This window comes from Oreochromis aureus, linkage group 19 (genome assembly GCF_013358895.1).
Source record: "Oreochromis aureus strain Israel breed Guangdong linkage group 19, ZZ_aureus, whole genome shotgun sequence".
Taxonomy (NCBI): domain Eukaryota; kingdom Metazoa; phylum Chordata; class Actinopteri; order Cichliformes; family Cichlidae; genus Oreochromis; species Oreochromis aureus.
In genome coordinates, this window is record NC_052960.1 from 30,256,760 (window position 1) to 30,273,771 (window position 17,012).

The 17,012-nt window shown below is 40.5% G+C and overlaps 1 protein-coding gene across 1 annotated transcript in view; it reads left to right on the top strand.

Annotated features, from left to right (window-relative positions):
* The first annotated feature begins 2,710 nt into the window (after positions 1-2,710).
* nrxn3a (neurexin 3a) overlaps positions 2,711-17,012 on the top strand; it is a 240,698-nt gene continuing 226,396 nt past the window's right edge. Inside the window, 2 exon segments of the mRNA XM_039603223.1 lie at positions 2,711-2,938; positions 13,403-14,529. Coding sequence (XP_039459157.1) covers positions 13,845-14,529 — 685 coding nt within the window. The 5' untranslated portion in view covers positions 2,711-2,938; positions 13,403-13,844.

The following is a 17,012-nucleotide window of genomic DNA, read 5'->3' on the forward strand; positions in this document are numbered from 1 at the left end:
TATACCATAACTTTATCCGTTCAACAACTACCAAAAGTTAAGGGACCTAGCTTGTATGAGCCTTTTGGGATATATATATCTATATACATTTTCAAAATGTATTATTCGTTTCTCTTCATGTATGCTCCTTCATCCAGGACAGGACAAACAGGAAGGCAGAATGGCCTTCACTGTGCCCGAGTATGGAGAACTGGCAAGAGAGAGAAATTGAATCTGTATATTTCTGAGCTTCTGTACTGGAATGTCATTAAAATGGTGGCTAAAACTTGTACCTCGTGTCTTCAACCCAGCTGCAACGTGCCAGATTCCAAAAATTGTAAAGTACACCACCAGCTGAAGTGATACCAAAATGGGTGTGTGCCAGCAGATGCAACATCATTTTTAGCGTGAGCATAAATACATCCTTTGAAGTACAAGTAAGAATTATTAGGTGCAAGGCGACCTGACTATATTTCCTAATGAAGCAATAGATTTTGGCACGAAGGTGACAGACTCACTCACTGAGAAATGGCCTCAATAGAAAGGTGGCTCACATTCTTAAGGAAAGGAAACAGGCTGAAGTGGTGCTCATGATCTTATTAAAATTGATGGAATTATGAAAGCAGAAAAATACTGTCAGATTTTGATCCACCATATAACACCATCTGAAAGCATCTTTCCACATGGCACCGACTTTTCACCATGACAAGAATCCCAAAGACACTGCCAATGTGTTAAAACCATAACAGGAAAAATCCACAATGGAAAACTATCGGTCATGGATTGGCCTGTCCAGAGCCTCAACATAACTGAAACACTGTGGGTTCATTGTGACAGACAATAGAACAAAAGCATGTCAACACAGTGGAAACACTATCCCAGCTTACAAAGGGCAAGTCTAGTATACCCAGGAGAATTCTCCTGTCTGTCACAGTTTATGACCAGTGACATTAAATTAATTTAGGTTAATTTAGTTAATGTTTCAAAATATATTGTGAAATATTATGAAATTATATGTGATTAATTTTGAAAGTGCAGAGCCAAACAAATTATTTAATATGATTTTGAAAAGTTTGATAGCATGTTTTTTATTCCTCAGTTTTCTTTGTATTTGTACTTTTTGTTTTTTTATTGAAAAATAAAAGGAACAAGAATGTCTGCAAATGACAAGAAATTTCAATACTTAAATGTATTTGAGCAGATTAAGTTTAAAGGTGTTTACAGATAATTTGCAACACTTGCTTCAAGGACTTTGAAGAAAACATGTTTAATGTAAGGAAAGAAAATAGTGGAGAGAAAATCACTTGCTTTGCTGACGTCTTCATCGAGGTTGTTATCAGATAGTGACATCATTCTATTTCTTCTTTGCAACCACAAGAGGTCACTTGCCAAAAAACTGTAGTCCTGTTGTTTTCAGAGCTTGAAAAAACTGCTCTGAGGAAAGCTGTGGACGGCCCATTCAGCTCCATTTCACTGTGTTACAGAAAGAAAAGGGAAGACCTTCAAAAGGGTTAAAAAGAACATCTGGGAACCTGTGTAAGATACAGTGTGATGAACTGAAATGTAGAACATGCTATCTAATACCAGAGCTTTGATGTAGTTTAGTGTGAATGAAAAACAATAAGGTAAGCAGCATATGTTTCCCTGAGTAACTTTATCCAGGAGGAAAGCAGGTGCTTCACTGTGTGTGTGTGTGTGTGTGTGTGTGTGTGCGTGTGTGTGGAGGCGGTTACACAGGGAGATTAAACAAATGTCCATGTCATGCCTACCTCTGTTTATTCAAACCTATTCATGTAACAATAATGCATGCTTTTGCAGGCAGGTCTTCCCACAGTTGAAATGATTAGAACTTGCTGTTCAACTCATTTTTGGCTGGTTTGCTTTGTATTTCTGATAGCATTTTAGTATTTTACATAAATGTCAAGGTCATTTTATTCTTGTAGTAAGATGAAGAAAGTAAAATATAAACAGTGGGTCTGTTTGCTGCACTGACAGTGTTGGATGTCCATGAGTCTTAACAGGAACACAAATTTTGTTAAACGTGTGTTTTCTCTCACCAAATATATGTGCTACCACAATTATCTGCAGCATGTTATTATAAAGGTGAAGAATTAATTTCCCTCAGTGAGCACTGCAAAAGATACTAACAGTGAAACATTTTATGAGGTGTCTGCAGGCATTTCAGCACCTTGGATAGCAGCACTGTTAGCCTGCTGCTGACAGGCTCCTCCTCTAATAAAGCTTCTCTTTTGTGAAGGTCCTCTGATTTCAACTGCAAAGAAAAGCCACAATAAAGGGAGTTATAAAAAAAAAAGGTGATTTAAAGAAAACTGAACACATTTTAATTTTTTGTCACATATTCTTCAATTATGGTTAAAACAAAAACAATGTAATGCATAATCAGTCAGGTTATCAGTGTAATATCGATTACACTGTAAACACAGCACAAATCAATGGCTGGGTGCAGCTACACCTTACATCATGCTCTTCTCCTCATGTGGAGCCTGAAAGATCTGGTATGCTGCTGACCCACGGTGATAAAGTGAAGCACCACACCTCCTGACAAAGCCTATTAAGAGCCTAAAGCGCAAAAGACCATATTTAGAGGTGTGTGAGTGCGAAAGAGCGGGCCGTTATTAACCAGTATGCCTTTAAATGGCGTGTACTGGTGCTTAGGAGAGGGCGGACCTGGGTGGCGCGCGCGTGTGCGCCTTTCGCCTGCAGCCGCTGCAAGTGGCACCGAGCTAACAGCGGCTTTTGTGCCCATGATGCACCGTGGTCGTCGCACCTGTGAGGAAGGATAAAGCTGTCACTGTACCGTCTCTACATCAGCACCACCGGCGCCGGAAACACTGCTGCTTAAAAAAAAACAACACAAGTCTGGACTAAAAAAGGAAAAAAGATCTCTGTGGAGTTGGATTTTAGCAGTTGGATACTCTTGGTTGTCTGTTTAACTAAGGTCAGTAACGTCGTCTGTGTAGTCTAGTCTGTCCATATCATTTATTCGTGTATGACTTGAACTGAGACAGGAGCATGTTCCAGGGAAAATATGGGGCAGAGGCGGATCGAGTTTCCACTCCTGACGGACAGGTACCACGGGACTAGCCACTTTTACGGGAGTTTCCCCCTCACTCACAATTTTTACGCACCGAAACGGCGAACGTGCCGAGTCTCCTTGAAGGAAAAGTCGCGTATGAGGGGCTGAAAATGAGAATTTCTGCCATGTTGTCTTCTAAATTGGTCTGATGAAACAGACGCACAGTGACAGGCGGGTGTAGAATTACCCCCCCCCCCTCGCTCTCTCGTTGTTTACAACAGAAATGCTCAATTTTCGTTTCATTATATTTCACACATACACAAATAAACATGCTCGTGTTGAATATGAAGCGTACCATAAACAAGGCTTTGAGGGAAACCTGCAGAACTCGTTTTTAAAATGATGAATAATAGATGAGGTGAACGCCAGGTGTCCAGTGTCCGCGCATTGTTCTTGTCTGCAGCTTTTATGCTGGAATGTCAAACACACTGCGACGCCCTTTAGGCCCGACAAACCCAGCCTACAATCTTTACATTTAGCTTCATGTCATTTCGTGTCATTTGAGCAGTTTGATTCATGACCTTCCGGAGATGGACAGCGCGCGGCGGCAGGCTGCACGCTTCTTCACCATGAAATAACCATCACATTCCTCAATCATCCCTTTTTCTGATATTTTATTTTAAAACTAAGCGCAACTCAACGGAATTCTTTAAAAGCCTTCACATTACTCTATCTAGATCAATAATAGCCGGTTAAACAAGATCCTTCAGTTTTAGCATTTGCTGGGAAAACGAACGTGCTCCGCTGAAATGGAGCATGGCGATTATATGTGAGGAAAATTTCATTTCCGTAAAAGGAGTTTTTGGATGATTTGGATTTTTCCCCTGTGGATCAAATGGCGTCCGCAGTAACAGCAGGGAGGTTTGCTGACTGCTCTGCTCCTCTCAGTAAACTGCATTTCATGGCGCCTTCAAGCTTACAACTTTTTTCATCTGCATCAATCCACATTTGGTGAAGGGGCCTACTTTAACTGGGCCCGATTATAAGATCAGCTCGAATTCATTTAACAAAAACAACAAAATAAATAAATAAATAAATAACTAAATAAAATGTAATTTTAATTGGAGTCTTTTTTCCTCTTTTACACCATCTTTTTTTTTACACTGCGGCAAATACAGGATGTCTCATTAACATCAAATCTGACTGTTTTCCACTGGAGAAAAACAAAAGGCCCCGTGCTTGTATAAAAATCCACCGTCTGCCGCAAAATAACAATCAAGGCCTCGATCTGACGCCGTCTAACATCTGCAGCTCTACTTCCAACCCATGAAAAAGAGTGAAAATGAGTTCAGGCGGATGGCAGTTAGACGTTTTTTTTTCTTCGCCGCTGCAGTGCATATTTCGATGTGTCGGATTTGTAGAGTTAATAGGATTAGATTATTTTACTTTGTGCTTTTATGCACGGGGAATTCCTAATCTGGATTTTTTTTAACGCTTCTTTGGATGGGCGTAACCCAAACCTAGAGAATGCGTCTGTTTCCCCTGCAAAGGGCCCAATGATGTCTCGTCACCTACACATTAAATGGCTAATAATCTCCGAGGCTGACAGTTCTAGAAAGAAAAAAGAAATTCTTTCGTTTGATTATTTTTTAAATATTCCTCGGCAGGTTGTGTTAAATCTGATGGTAAATGTGTGTTTATTATTAACATGTGATCGAGTGTTGGATTGATATATACTGAAAAACGCCTCAGAGTACCACGCGTGTTTGATGCAGAAATATAAAACACCCCCTCCGACTTAATTTTCCTTCATCCTAATTTAAGGTTAGGGTGGTGGTGTTAGTGTGTAGGGTGGGGTGGGGGTGATTCGGGTAATTTGGCTGTCCTTTTCCCCCCGTGGTTGGCATCCGATTAACTACGCTGACAAATCAAGTGTAAAAAGCCAAGGGCTCTCAAGGTACCACTAATCCCACTGGGCGGGGAGAGTCAAATAATACGCAGGATTCTGGAGAATGCTCTTTTCTTTAGTTTGGTCGTTTTCTGCATTTTTTCGTTGAGTGTGTCATAGTTGGGCCATAAAATTTCTAAATTTTTTAACAACTGATCATTTAAAATTGTATATGTCAGCCTGAAAATACAAGTTATTTCAAATGAAGGTTTTAGGCTTAATGATGGGCAATTCAATAACCGAGTTTTTGGATAATATGGAAAATATAAGGTGATTAAAATACCTTCAATCAAATGAAAAAAAGTCCTCAGCTATGAGGCTGTCTGGTGTTACGTAAACGGGTGGTGGCGGTGTGTGTGTGTGTGTGTGTGTGTGTGTAGCTGAGAGGTGTATATCTTTGGCTGTAGCGTACACGTGCAGTCGTTTATTCTTTTTATTCGAACGTGCACACTCGTGATTATATTTACAGAGTGTATGCGTGCCCTCGCGCGCTCGCGTGTTGCGTGTACTGGCGTTGGTAAAGTATAGACGTCTGTGGTGTCGTTGAGCACACGTGCACGAGGCTGTGGGAGTTTGTGGGGTGCTGGGTGCTCTCTGACTGGGTGATGTAATGCCGTGAAGGGTGCTGCAGCAGAAATCACGGAGCCCAGAGAAGGCGTGTCCTGCCTGCTGAGAAGCTGGATAACAACACGGTGCCCACGCGCAACCGCTGCCAAATACACCCCCCTCCCGCTCGCTCCCTTCCTTTGCTCCTTAAACTCACACCCACCGTCCCTCAGCTTAGCTTTCTTTTTATGTTGCTGTTATTTAATTTAATGAACTTTTTGTTTATTTTAGTAGATTAAAAACGAACAATCTGCACTAATAAAATATGGAAGCTTTTTACAGGTCAGCAAAGAAAATAAGGAGACTCAATGCTGACTCATTTCATGCTGAAGGTTTTAGGATTAGATTTTAATAATAAATATATTTGGTTTCCACAACGTTCCTCTGTTGATACATTGAATTGTATGATAATTGTATGAATAAAAATATAAAACCAAAAAACAAATAAACAACAGAAAGAAAAAACCCCAACAATGTTTTCAGTCAAACTAATGACAATTTCCACCTTAAAAAGATGAAATGATAGACTTATTTTAGTCAACTTGTAATAGAGATTCTGCACATTTTGCCAGTACCTTGGTACATATGATGGATTGTTAGGTTGTCGTCATATGAGATTTTCTTGGCATGATTATCATGTCTGATAGAATTATCAAAAAACATATTATTACTGTCTAAAAAAATTGAACAATGATAATTTTACCATCTCTAAATCTCATCTGTAATTTCGTGTTTCATTTCATGCCAAAGGAATAAACACATGAGTACAGAGAAGTAAAGAGACATTCTGTTGAGGAACAAATACACGCTATCTCAGCAGCTTGTCCAGAGGTTTCAGTCCATCACAGCATATTGTCACATCCAGTCTGTGTAGAAGAACTGAGCCCAAATGCATCTGCCTAAAATGGTGGATCAGTGCTGCTCTGTGTACCAGGAAAGGTCTGTTACAGACTTGAAGTATGTGTTTGCAGTGTGATGAAGAATAGTGTTAGGGTGTTTCGTGAAATGCATGAGTGGGAATGGATGAGGTGGAACATCCCTCCCTCCTCCCTCTCTGTTTCCACTCATCTTTCCTTCTGCTGTCTCTCCTCCTCTCCGCTGTCAGCATGCATGTGCTGCTCAAATGATTTTGTACCACTGCAGCAATAAAGCCAGGCAAAGAAAATGGCACTTCTTTGAATCCGCTGTGAGATGCAAAATGGCCAGTGTCTCTGTACGTATCTGGAGGCTTTACTCTCAGTGAGATAAGCACGTCCCAAAAATCGGTAGCCTGCCCTCTGAGATATTATCGTTAAGCTATGGAGGACATTTTGTCTCTGCATCTGGACAGCATTACCGCATGCATGTGTGTTTTTGTGCAACGGGTTATGCTTGTGATCAGGGCACCTGCTGTAAAATTACTGGCAAGTAGCATCAATTTAAGCACAAGAGGCCAGCCGATTGGCTGCTTTCATCTGCATTTGTACTCACACACACACACACACACACACACACACACGCTTCACTCCAGTCCGTGTGGCTCTTAATAGGATTCAGTGTGCTGCTGCCTTTTGTCAGTGAGTGTATGTGGACTCGTCCCTGTGGGGTTCGTCAAAGGAGCCTTTTACCGAGAACAATGATCCATGCCGTTTAGCCTTTTAACCCCCAACACTTCTCACACAGCAACAAAAGACACACACGTGTGCACATGCGTCGTGCTGAGTGTACCAATCCTGAAACCAAAACTGCAAACTTGCACCCTCAATTTCTTACTGCCTGATACCCATGTGGGGCTGATAATGTTAATTACGACTACAACCACAGAACATTTAAAAATCAAGATTTTACTAATTTGAACATTCATAGGCGATTTCAAAGGATTTGAAATATACCTGCAGCCTGTGCTGCTAGCTGGAAGTTCCTGTTTTCAGTAAATCAGCTAAACACCTCACCATCCTGCAGGTCTTTGAAATTTTGATAAATTTTTTTGGGATGTGTATTAAAGTGATGCATAGTGTTTTGTAGGCCGCTCCTCCAGTAATATAAAATGCACATTCTTAGTATGTGAGTAAATGAAATGATAAAGTTTGCTTCTAAATGCAACATTTAATAATCATCTTTGGCATTACTGAAGAAGAGAACTGTTTCCAAGAGTGGAGCAGCTGATAATCAAGGGGTTAGCATAGCACAGTGAGATAGTGCAGGTGTACTAATTGGAAGGTTGGTATTTTAAATCCTGGCTGCCCTAGTCAGCATGCTGAAGTACCCTTGGGCAATCTACTGAACCCTGAACTGATCCCGACGGACTCGCTGGAGTATGAATGCGCGCTCTGGGCATTCACTTAGATGGAGAACGTGCTTGTGTGAATGAAACATGTTTTATAAAGTAGTCTGAGTGAAAGGTGCTGTAAAAGAACCAGCCCACTGTAGACATTGTGTGTGCTGATAGAGTCATATGACACAATCATCACACAACACGTAAAAAGTCTTACGAGGATCGTTGTGGAGGTTCAGGGGTCAGTGATATGATGATGCAAACCTGACATCCATGGCTGTCTCAGGCATCTGCCCTGATTTGGTTTTGAATTCTGTTATTTTTGCTAAACAGTCACTACAGAGACTCGCTGCATCAAAAATGGCTTAATTTGTGTCAGTAATGTCAATTTGGCCTTTTTTGGCTGCTTTACTTTCCTGGGTTACATCGAGCCGTATTACCATGGTAACCCAAGCAAACAACCAAGTAATGATCAACAACATAAAACAAAATGTTATGTGTGTCCGTGTAAAACAATATATTAAAACATTTCTTGATTTCATTTCTCAGTTTATACTTGAAAACTGTCCAGTGATATTAACATGACTGCATTTCATGTTTATACTGGTGTGTTCACAGAGGTGAACATTCCTGTGGAAATGGTTTACATATCTCGTACCATTGGGCACATACTAAGGCTGTATGAGTAGTTGACACAGTTTAGCCCAGAAAACAATTTGCAGTAACATCTGGTTAAGAATTCATAATTAATTATGATACACAGAATAACAAGCCCACATTTCAAAAGAGCTGAAAAATGAGTGGTGCAGATTTTTCACCCAAAGAGTTGTCACATGACATCTTGCTAGAGCTCCCACCCCGAGACACAGCAAAAGATTCGGGTGGTGTTTCAATAAACTCACTGAGAGTGTAAATATTCAAAGGGCTGATCTACGGTTTCATTTTTAAAAAGATGATTTATTATTATTGTAGACCGTGCACAGAAGAAGCCTTGTGAAATACTCTGGTCGGCTGATCTTCATACATTTAATAATAATTATCACATACAACAACAAAATACATCAGTACTGTGTGTACAAATAAAAAAACCCACATCATTGCTGTAAGTGTCAGTATTACATTTATGTTAGAACACTGTTTGAGATCAAAGTCATGAAGGTAACATTTTTGTATAATTTATGTCAGTTTGTGACACCAAATTAAAAGTCTTTGAACATACAACTATCATATGAAAATGTATCAAATTTCTTCATCATGATCAACTATGAAGCTCAACTGATCCTAATGCTGTGCATGAGAAAAAGGAAAAAAAAGTGCTTAATTTTAGTTATGTCTTATTTATAATGGGGTTTTACACACACACACACACACACACACACACACACACACACACACACACACACACACACACAGAAAATGCAGCAGTTGGGAAGTAATATTGTGCTCAAATATATATTAGAAAAATTGTATGTACGACAGAATATTGGAAACATTGCCAATTCCAACACTAATATTAATGACTTTTAGGTGCTGTTAAATGGATTTTGTTTGATGCAGGCCTGTAACAATCCCTGCTAAATATTACCCTTATTATTATATAACAGAAAGCAGTGTGCATGAACAGATCCAGAAAAAGTAGAACTAAATGTTGATTATTCAAAGATATTGTTTTCAATTATCACTCAGGAGTGGAGGACGTACTTGTTGCAGTGGAGATATGGATTATTATTATGTATTAGTTTACATGCAGTTCCTCCACGCTCAGGTTGGCCTGTGTTGTTTGATTTTATAATTTCACTGTAATTTATCTGCTCTTACCCATGTTCACAATTTCATGGCTCCATGTCGGAATATGTTGGGAAACTTTGAATTCCAGAAAGATTTATTCTACTGTGATGGTGAAAAAACTGGGACATGAACTGCTGGTGAATTAAATTTCCTTATTTCCTCGTCTGATTCATTATGTGCACAAAAATTACTCAGATTACTTTAGTAAGGCACCAAAAATGTTTACACATTTTAGTATTTACAAACTAAAAAATGCAGTACAGTAAAAGAGCCACACCTCTGTATATTTCACTGAGAAAAGAGGTACAAAGGGAAATGTCACTGCTCCAAAAAGTTAAAGGAACACTTTTTATTCAGAGTGTAGCATCAAGTCAACTAAACCTCTGTGATCTTGATCCAATCGTTTACAGTGCATCCAGAAAGTATTCCAAAATGGATTCAATTCATTTTTCAACTTAAATTCTACACACAATAACCCATAATGACAAAGTGAAAAATGTTTGCATGAAATTTTTGCAAATGTATTAAAAACTAAAAGGAATAAAAATGCATGTACATAAATATTCAGTCTCTGTCCTGATCTCAGAATTGGAAGAGGAGGATGAAAGTAAGAAGCAGGATCTTAAAATTGACAAAAGGCACCTCAAGGACTCCCAGACCATGAGAAACAAAATTCTCTATCCTACTATTGCTATTTCCCTACTAGGGTGAAACCCCCTCAAAAAACCCAGTAGGGTAGAGAATTTTAGGCCAATCCCAGCAGGAACTGTGAGACTAGTCAGGGTCAAGAGAAAGATGAATGCAGGAATTTACAGAGACATTAACCACTCTGTTAATGTCCTTAAGATGCAAGGCCAGAGCCCAGGCTTGAACCTAATTGAACATCTCTGGAGAGATATGAAAATGGCTGCGCACCAATGCTCCCCATCCAACCTGGTGGAGCAGTTGAGGTTCTGCAAAGATGAGTGGGAGAACTTCCCAAAGACAGGTGTGCCAAGCTTCTAGCATCACACTCATGAAGGCTAGAATTGCTGTCAGAGGTGGTTCAACATAATATTTAGCAAAAGCTGTGAATACTTATGTACGTGTTACATTTTTGTTCTTTATTTTTAATACATTTGCAGGAATTTAAGCTGTTTTTTCACCTTCTCATTAAGGGCTATAATGCAATGGAATAAGGAATAAGGCTGTGACGTGACAAAATGTGAATACTTTCCAGATGCACTGCAGGTAACAGGTGTTGCTAATCAGTCTGAGGTGCCTTGGTGTTAATGAAACAACAGAGGAGCAACAAAGAGACAACCCCACAACAAGAATGGTTTTACAGGCGGGGGCCTCTTACAACAGGATTAGGATTGGTAGAGCCCTACAAAAGGACCTCTGTCAGGCCACAGGTGTGAAGGTCTCTGACCAAACAATCAGAAACAGACTTCATGAGGTTGGCCGAGGACCCACCGTCCTCTAGTGGGGCTTGTGATCACCGCCCCACATTGTGGAATATGATTGGGATTTGCCATAAATATCAGAATCAGCAGGTCTACCACAGGTTCACCTCAAGCACATGTGACAGACACGGAGAAGGTTGTGCTGCCTGTAACATTTTTCAACATGACCAGTTTGGTGGTCATATGATGGTCTGAGCGATATAACCATAGAGGGACGCTCAGACCTCTACAGGTTACGCAGAGGCACCTGATAGGTATCGGGATGATAAACAGATCATCAGACCTGACACACTGTCGGGGTTCTTCCTTGTGCAGTGGCTGGTCTCTTGGGGCGTTCCTATAGGATCAAGGCCTCGGTACCATTGCCTGACCCTGACCCATGCCTGACCTAAATCCAAAAGAACATCTTTATGAACATCATTATGTTTCGGTCCATCTGACGCTGCCAGGTTGTATCTCAGACTGTCCAGGAGCTCAGTAAAACCCTGGTCCAGATCTGGGAGGAGTTCACCAGGACACCATCCTGCTCTCTGTGAGCATGCCTTAATGTTGTCAGGCATGTATAAAAGCACATGAGGACCATACAAACTACTGGGTACTATTTTGAGTTGCTGCAATGAAATTTTCAGACTAGCCTACTGTATTTTTCATTTCTATCATTGCCCTGATGTGACATGTTTTAGTTCCTACCCAGTCTATATCAGTACAGATATCCAGTTTTTTTCCAAGTGTTCCTTTATTATTATTATTATTATTATTATTATTTTTAGCAGTGTGGTATAGAAAATATAATTCCATCAAATGAAGCCCCGAACCATAACAGAGCCTCCAGCTTACACATTGCTGTACACACTCACGTTTGTGCTGCTCTTCTGACAGTTTCACCTACAAATTTCAATACTTGTGTTCATCATACTCTAAGTCTAGTTGCCACAGATGTTTGGCATACCTGAGCTTTTTTCTTCCTTAAGATCGGCTCCTTGACAGCTCCTGTGAGACCTTTCTGACGGCGCTCCAGTGAACACAAGCTGGATGAACTGAGGGTCCAGGAGCAAGTCTTAGCCTCTGTGTCATGTCTTTAAATGCTTGGCTGTTTCTTAAAGACGTGGTTTTCAGATATTATCTGCTTTGTGTAGTTTTTTAGGCCTGCCACTTCTTCTTTTGTCCTCCAGGTGTCCAGTTTCCTTCAGTTTTTAAAGGTCAGATGTGTTCTGAGATATGTCAAGTTATTGGTGCAAAAAGACCATTTGATGCCTATCATCGTGTTGTGTTTGTTTTTATAGATTGGACTAAAGACAATCTAGTTTAAAAGGAGTTCTTTTCTATGCTGTCCTCTCTTGAGTTTGGTGCTTTTTGATGCTCGAGTAGGTGAGTGTTAGGAAGCTAAACAAAGAACAAAAGCAAACGTCTCTGAAATTGGTCAGTTACAAGGACAGGATTGAAAATGGGTGAAAAGCAGCTATGATGGTCCAAAGACAAACTACAGAAAACTATTGAACCTCAGGCTCACTGTAAGCCCGTTGTTCTTTGTCCTTGGACATGAATAAATCAAGAAATAAGTAAAGCAACGAGAGGTGTCAAGACTTTTGGATAGTACTGTGGAAGGACTTGACAGTTCATACAGAAAGCATAAATATAATTTTTAGGAAGGTAAAAGACTGTACAATTTGTCTGTATTTAAAAAAAAGATTTTATTAAATAAAATAGTATGTAGCTAGTGGATATTGGATCAGTGCCTGCTTGTGTTTTTTCTGTGCTTCTTTTTATTCAGCTGAAAGCTGAAGCTGAAAGCTGTCTCTCCAGGCTGGTCATCAGATAAAGGCAGTGCGCCTGGCTGACTGATAGTCATGCACTGCCATGAGAATAATGAGACTAATTTCCCAAGCAGATGACCGATAACTCCCAACAACCTTTGTGGAGGAGGGAAAAATGCAGTGATTTCACAGGCACTGTTATTCAGGATTGTTTTCTGCAGCGTGCAGGTTAGAAAGAAGAGGTTGAATGTATTTTAGTGGACCATTAACAGCTGAGTGTGTAACCTGGTTTTCCCCTCTGATTATCTCTGCGATGATGTGCCCAATATTTTATGGAATTTTCAGGAATATGAAATAAAGATGATGAAATTCTAATAAACAAAACTGCATTTTTGTTTTCCTTGCTGCTATGTGTTAAATACAGATGCATTTTAATGCTCCACTTTGTGTGAGTACAGTTGGTATGAGGGTCTGCCTTTGTACCACTGAAAATGCATCCATGTGAACAGTATGGAACAAAGAGCTGCAGTGGTCTAGGATGTGTGTTGCATCGTGGATCATTGTAACCATGTGCCTTCTGTTTTGTGACAGGGATGTAACTGCAAAAGGCCAGCGGCTCCCCTGCCAGCTCCACATCCCAGCAGACAAAATGAAGGAGGAAATTCCACTCACATGACCTCGCACCACAAGTCTCCATCTTCGTCCGGTCTGAAGAGCAGGACGACGTCTTAAAGCCCGGTCTCCTCCTTCTGTCAGCTTGCTCTGTAACATTTAAAAGGAAAACAATCACTGCCCTGCAACACCTGGACAATTTATTGCGATTTACCTTACGACTGTTAACTACAACGACTGTTCTCCTGCTATTGCGCTTTCCCTCTTTTAAAGACATATTTTTTTATAATAAATGTTTATCCAAATTTATCTATATTGTGGATTGAACTGTGGAACCCTGAAATTCAGTTCAGTCCCTGAGATTTGAATCTAACCGAATTCTCATCAGACATTTTTTTGGATTAAGAAATTATTTACAGCTATGGATCTTGTAGGTTTTTCTATCAGGCTGCATGTGTTCCTCAGCACATGCCTGGGACTGGAATTTTTAGGTACACCAGGTCAGTGGGCACGCTACCTCCGCTGGGATGCCAGCACCCGCGGTGACCTCAGCTTCCAGTTTAAGACAGAGGCCTCAGACGCACTGTTGCTGTACTTTGACGATGGAGGTTACTGTGACTTTCTACAGCTCTCAGTGGCGGAGGGACTACTGCAGCTGCGCTTCAGCATCGACTGTGCTGAGACCACTGTTGTGTCAGACAGACAGGTAGATGACAGCAGCTGGCACTTTGCCACCCTGAGCAGGTACAACCTGCGCACAGTGCTGGTGCTGGACGGCCAAGCCAAAGCAGGCGAGGTAAAGCCTCAGCGTCAGTTCATGAAAATAGTCAGCGACCTGTTCCTAGGTGGAGTGCCTCAGGATATCCGCAGCGGTGCACTTACACTGCCTACGGTGCGAAACATGCAGCCCTTCAGTGGCACAATCACAGACCTCAAATACGGCATCTCACAGCCCCTGTTCCTAGGAAGCCTTAACGTGCCGCTGGAGTCGGAAGGATGGTGCACCGTGAACCCGTGTGAGAATGGTGGGATGTGCACAGTGGTGGACGGAGAACCAGTTTGTGACTGCTCCAAAACAGAATACAAGGGCCGCTTCTGCAGAGAAGGTAATATAAACCTAGCAATCCTGCTGTTATTGATCCTGAAAGATTTTAACAGGACCTCTTCCAGGTTATGTTCCCTTTTCAACTGTAATCAGACTTGATTTGATTGATTTGAAAGATCTTCTGACATCTTCTGTTTCTGAAACAGCGTTTGTGTTAGCATGTGGCTAATAAGCAGTATAACCCCACCTATATCCTTACTCCTACGTGGTTTGGCCCTAAGAGGGAAAGCTGAACTAGCTCAAATAAGAATGAGCTTTAGCTGGGACAGTATATAGCTGACTTCAGTGTAAATAGCTTCATAATAAGAACATTAAAACGTTGTCTTTTTGCATATAACTTAGCTGTTTTCCCTCCGATGTCAAACCGGGAATCTGGGCGAGCGTTTGGATGTGTTTTTGTATGATTACACCATAAAATCAGAATCTAATCTAGCCACAGTTAGTCAGTGAAGTCCAGGTTAATGACATCGGCCCTGCAGGCAGTGATAAGGATGCCTTTGCAGAGAACGGGGCCCCCCGAGTCCCTTTTCTTCACCCAATCACACGATGGCAGGTGCTTTATATCACATCCTTTTGTGCTGAGAATTTTGCTAGAGCTGTGTTTCGATTGCTTTACAGATGTGTGTAGCCAGGGTGAAATTGATTTCTATTTAGAGAAACCTCCTTTACTTATTTCCTCCCTACAGGCCAAATAAAAGGCGCGTTGATTGACTTTACATAGAAACTTCTTGTCATTTGATAAATCACGAGATCTGAAAATTCTCTTCTTTCCTGTAGTAATTGTGAACAGTACCATTAGTACATGAAATAGATCCCAGCACCTCTCCTTCTTTTATGTGCGCTGAAAACTCTTTCCATGAATTTAATTGTTCACAATCAATACACATTTGTCCAAACCACCATCCTTCAGCTGCTAAGTAGACACAATAATCTGACTCCTTATAAGATAATCAATACCACTTAGATGAAAAAGTCCCTGGACTCTTTTTTTGTTTAATTAATTTAGATCAGATGTCATTTAAATACATTTATTCTTCTATTTTCCCTGTTTTTCATAGACTTTGGCGTGCTTCTCTTAACCTTTCACAAATATAGAATTTCCATCCCATTTGGGCTGATGCCACATCCCCAGCACCCAGACAAAGGCCAGGGAATCTGGAGTTTAAAGATTAGACTCTTTTAATCTGTCTTGGAGGTAGGGGGAGGTATGAGGGCTTTCCTTTTCCTCTCTGTCTTGGTGGTAGCTCAGCTGCTTTGCCTTTGTACAGCTGATTGAAGGAAGGCATTTAACTCACATGGAGGGAAGAAGTGTTTGTGCATTGATTCGTGTCTTTTGGTTGCTTTTGAGAACTGGAGAAGACTAACGTTTAATATCATGTGCGGAGTGGAGGACTGTCTGCTTCAGAGGGGAAGCCACACTTTCTGTGTACTGACCGGTCTGCTCCCAGAGCCAGTCCAATATATAAGAACATTTTGTTATCCTGTTATCAGACCTGTTATTTGCCTTCACCATTTAGTATTTAGAAGATTTATAACATTTCTAAATGGGACATTTGGGCTGGGCTCGTTCAGAATCCATGTAGATTGCTGTTTTTTGTCTTAAGCCTGATCCTTTGGGATGCGTGTGCTGACGTTTCCTACAATATGATTTTTACATGAATAGAGTGAAACCTGTTAAGACATGTCTGTAGTCTCAGCTCATGGAAGCATTTGTCTAAGTTTGTTCTGTCTTCAGACGGACAGATTGAAAAAATGATGATAAATTAAGTTAATGAAAATGATAAAGGTGATTCAGAAGATTATATTGTTGCAAGAGAGAGAGAGAGCCCACTTTTGAATCTGTTACCATCCAACCATCTGTCAAAACTGGCACAGAAGCAGATCAACACAGGTACAAGTTTCTCTAGTTTTTCTTTTTACTCAAAATATTTTTATTGAACAATTGTGGACACAGTTAACAAAACAAGAGAGAAACAAGACAAAGCGACACATAAAAATTGGTTATAATACAAAACAGAACTTCACATGTTGGAACATAAAAAAAATAAAAATAACAAAACGTTTCTCTAGTTTTTTAAACACATGAAGGTGGTGTAATAAGTGGTGTAATAGAGGGCAGGCAGGTGGGTTTACTTCTAGATGGGCCCAACATAACTGTTATCTCTTTGTTAAGCCTGTTATTGTTGTATTATTATACAACAGACCATACTTAAGTATATGGACTGGTTCTTATATTGTGCTTTCCTACTCTGAGCACTCAAAGCTGTCCTCACATTGGTGGCTTGCATCTCCTTTGGAAACAGACTGAGGACTTCAGGTATTTGGGAGAGTAGAGCTGCTCCTCCTCCACATATTCTCTGTATGTATTGAATGTAATTTTAGCATGCTTAGCACTTTTATAGATTTGTATTCTCAAAAGTATGATTAATGGACTATAGAATAAATCCCTGGGACTAGTAGTCACCCATTATCAGTCATGTGGTG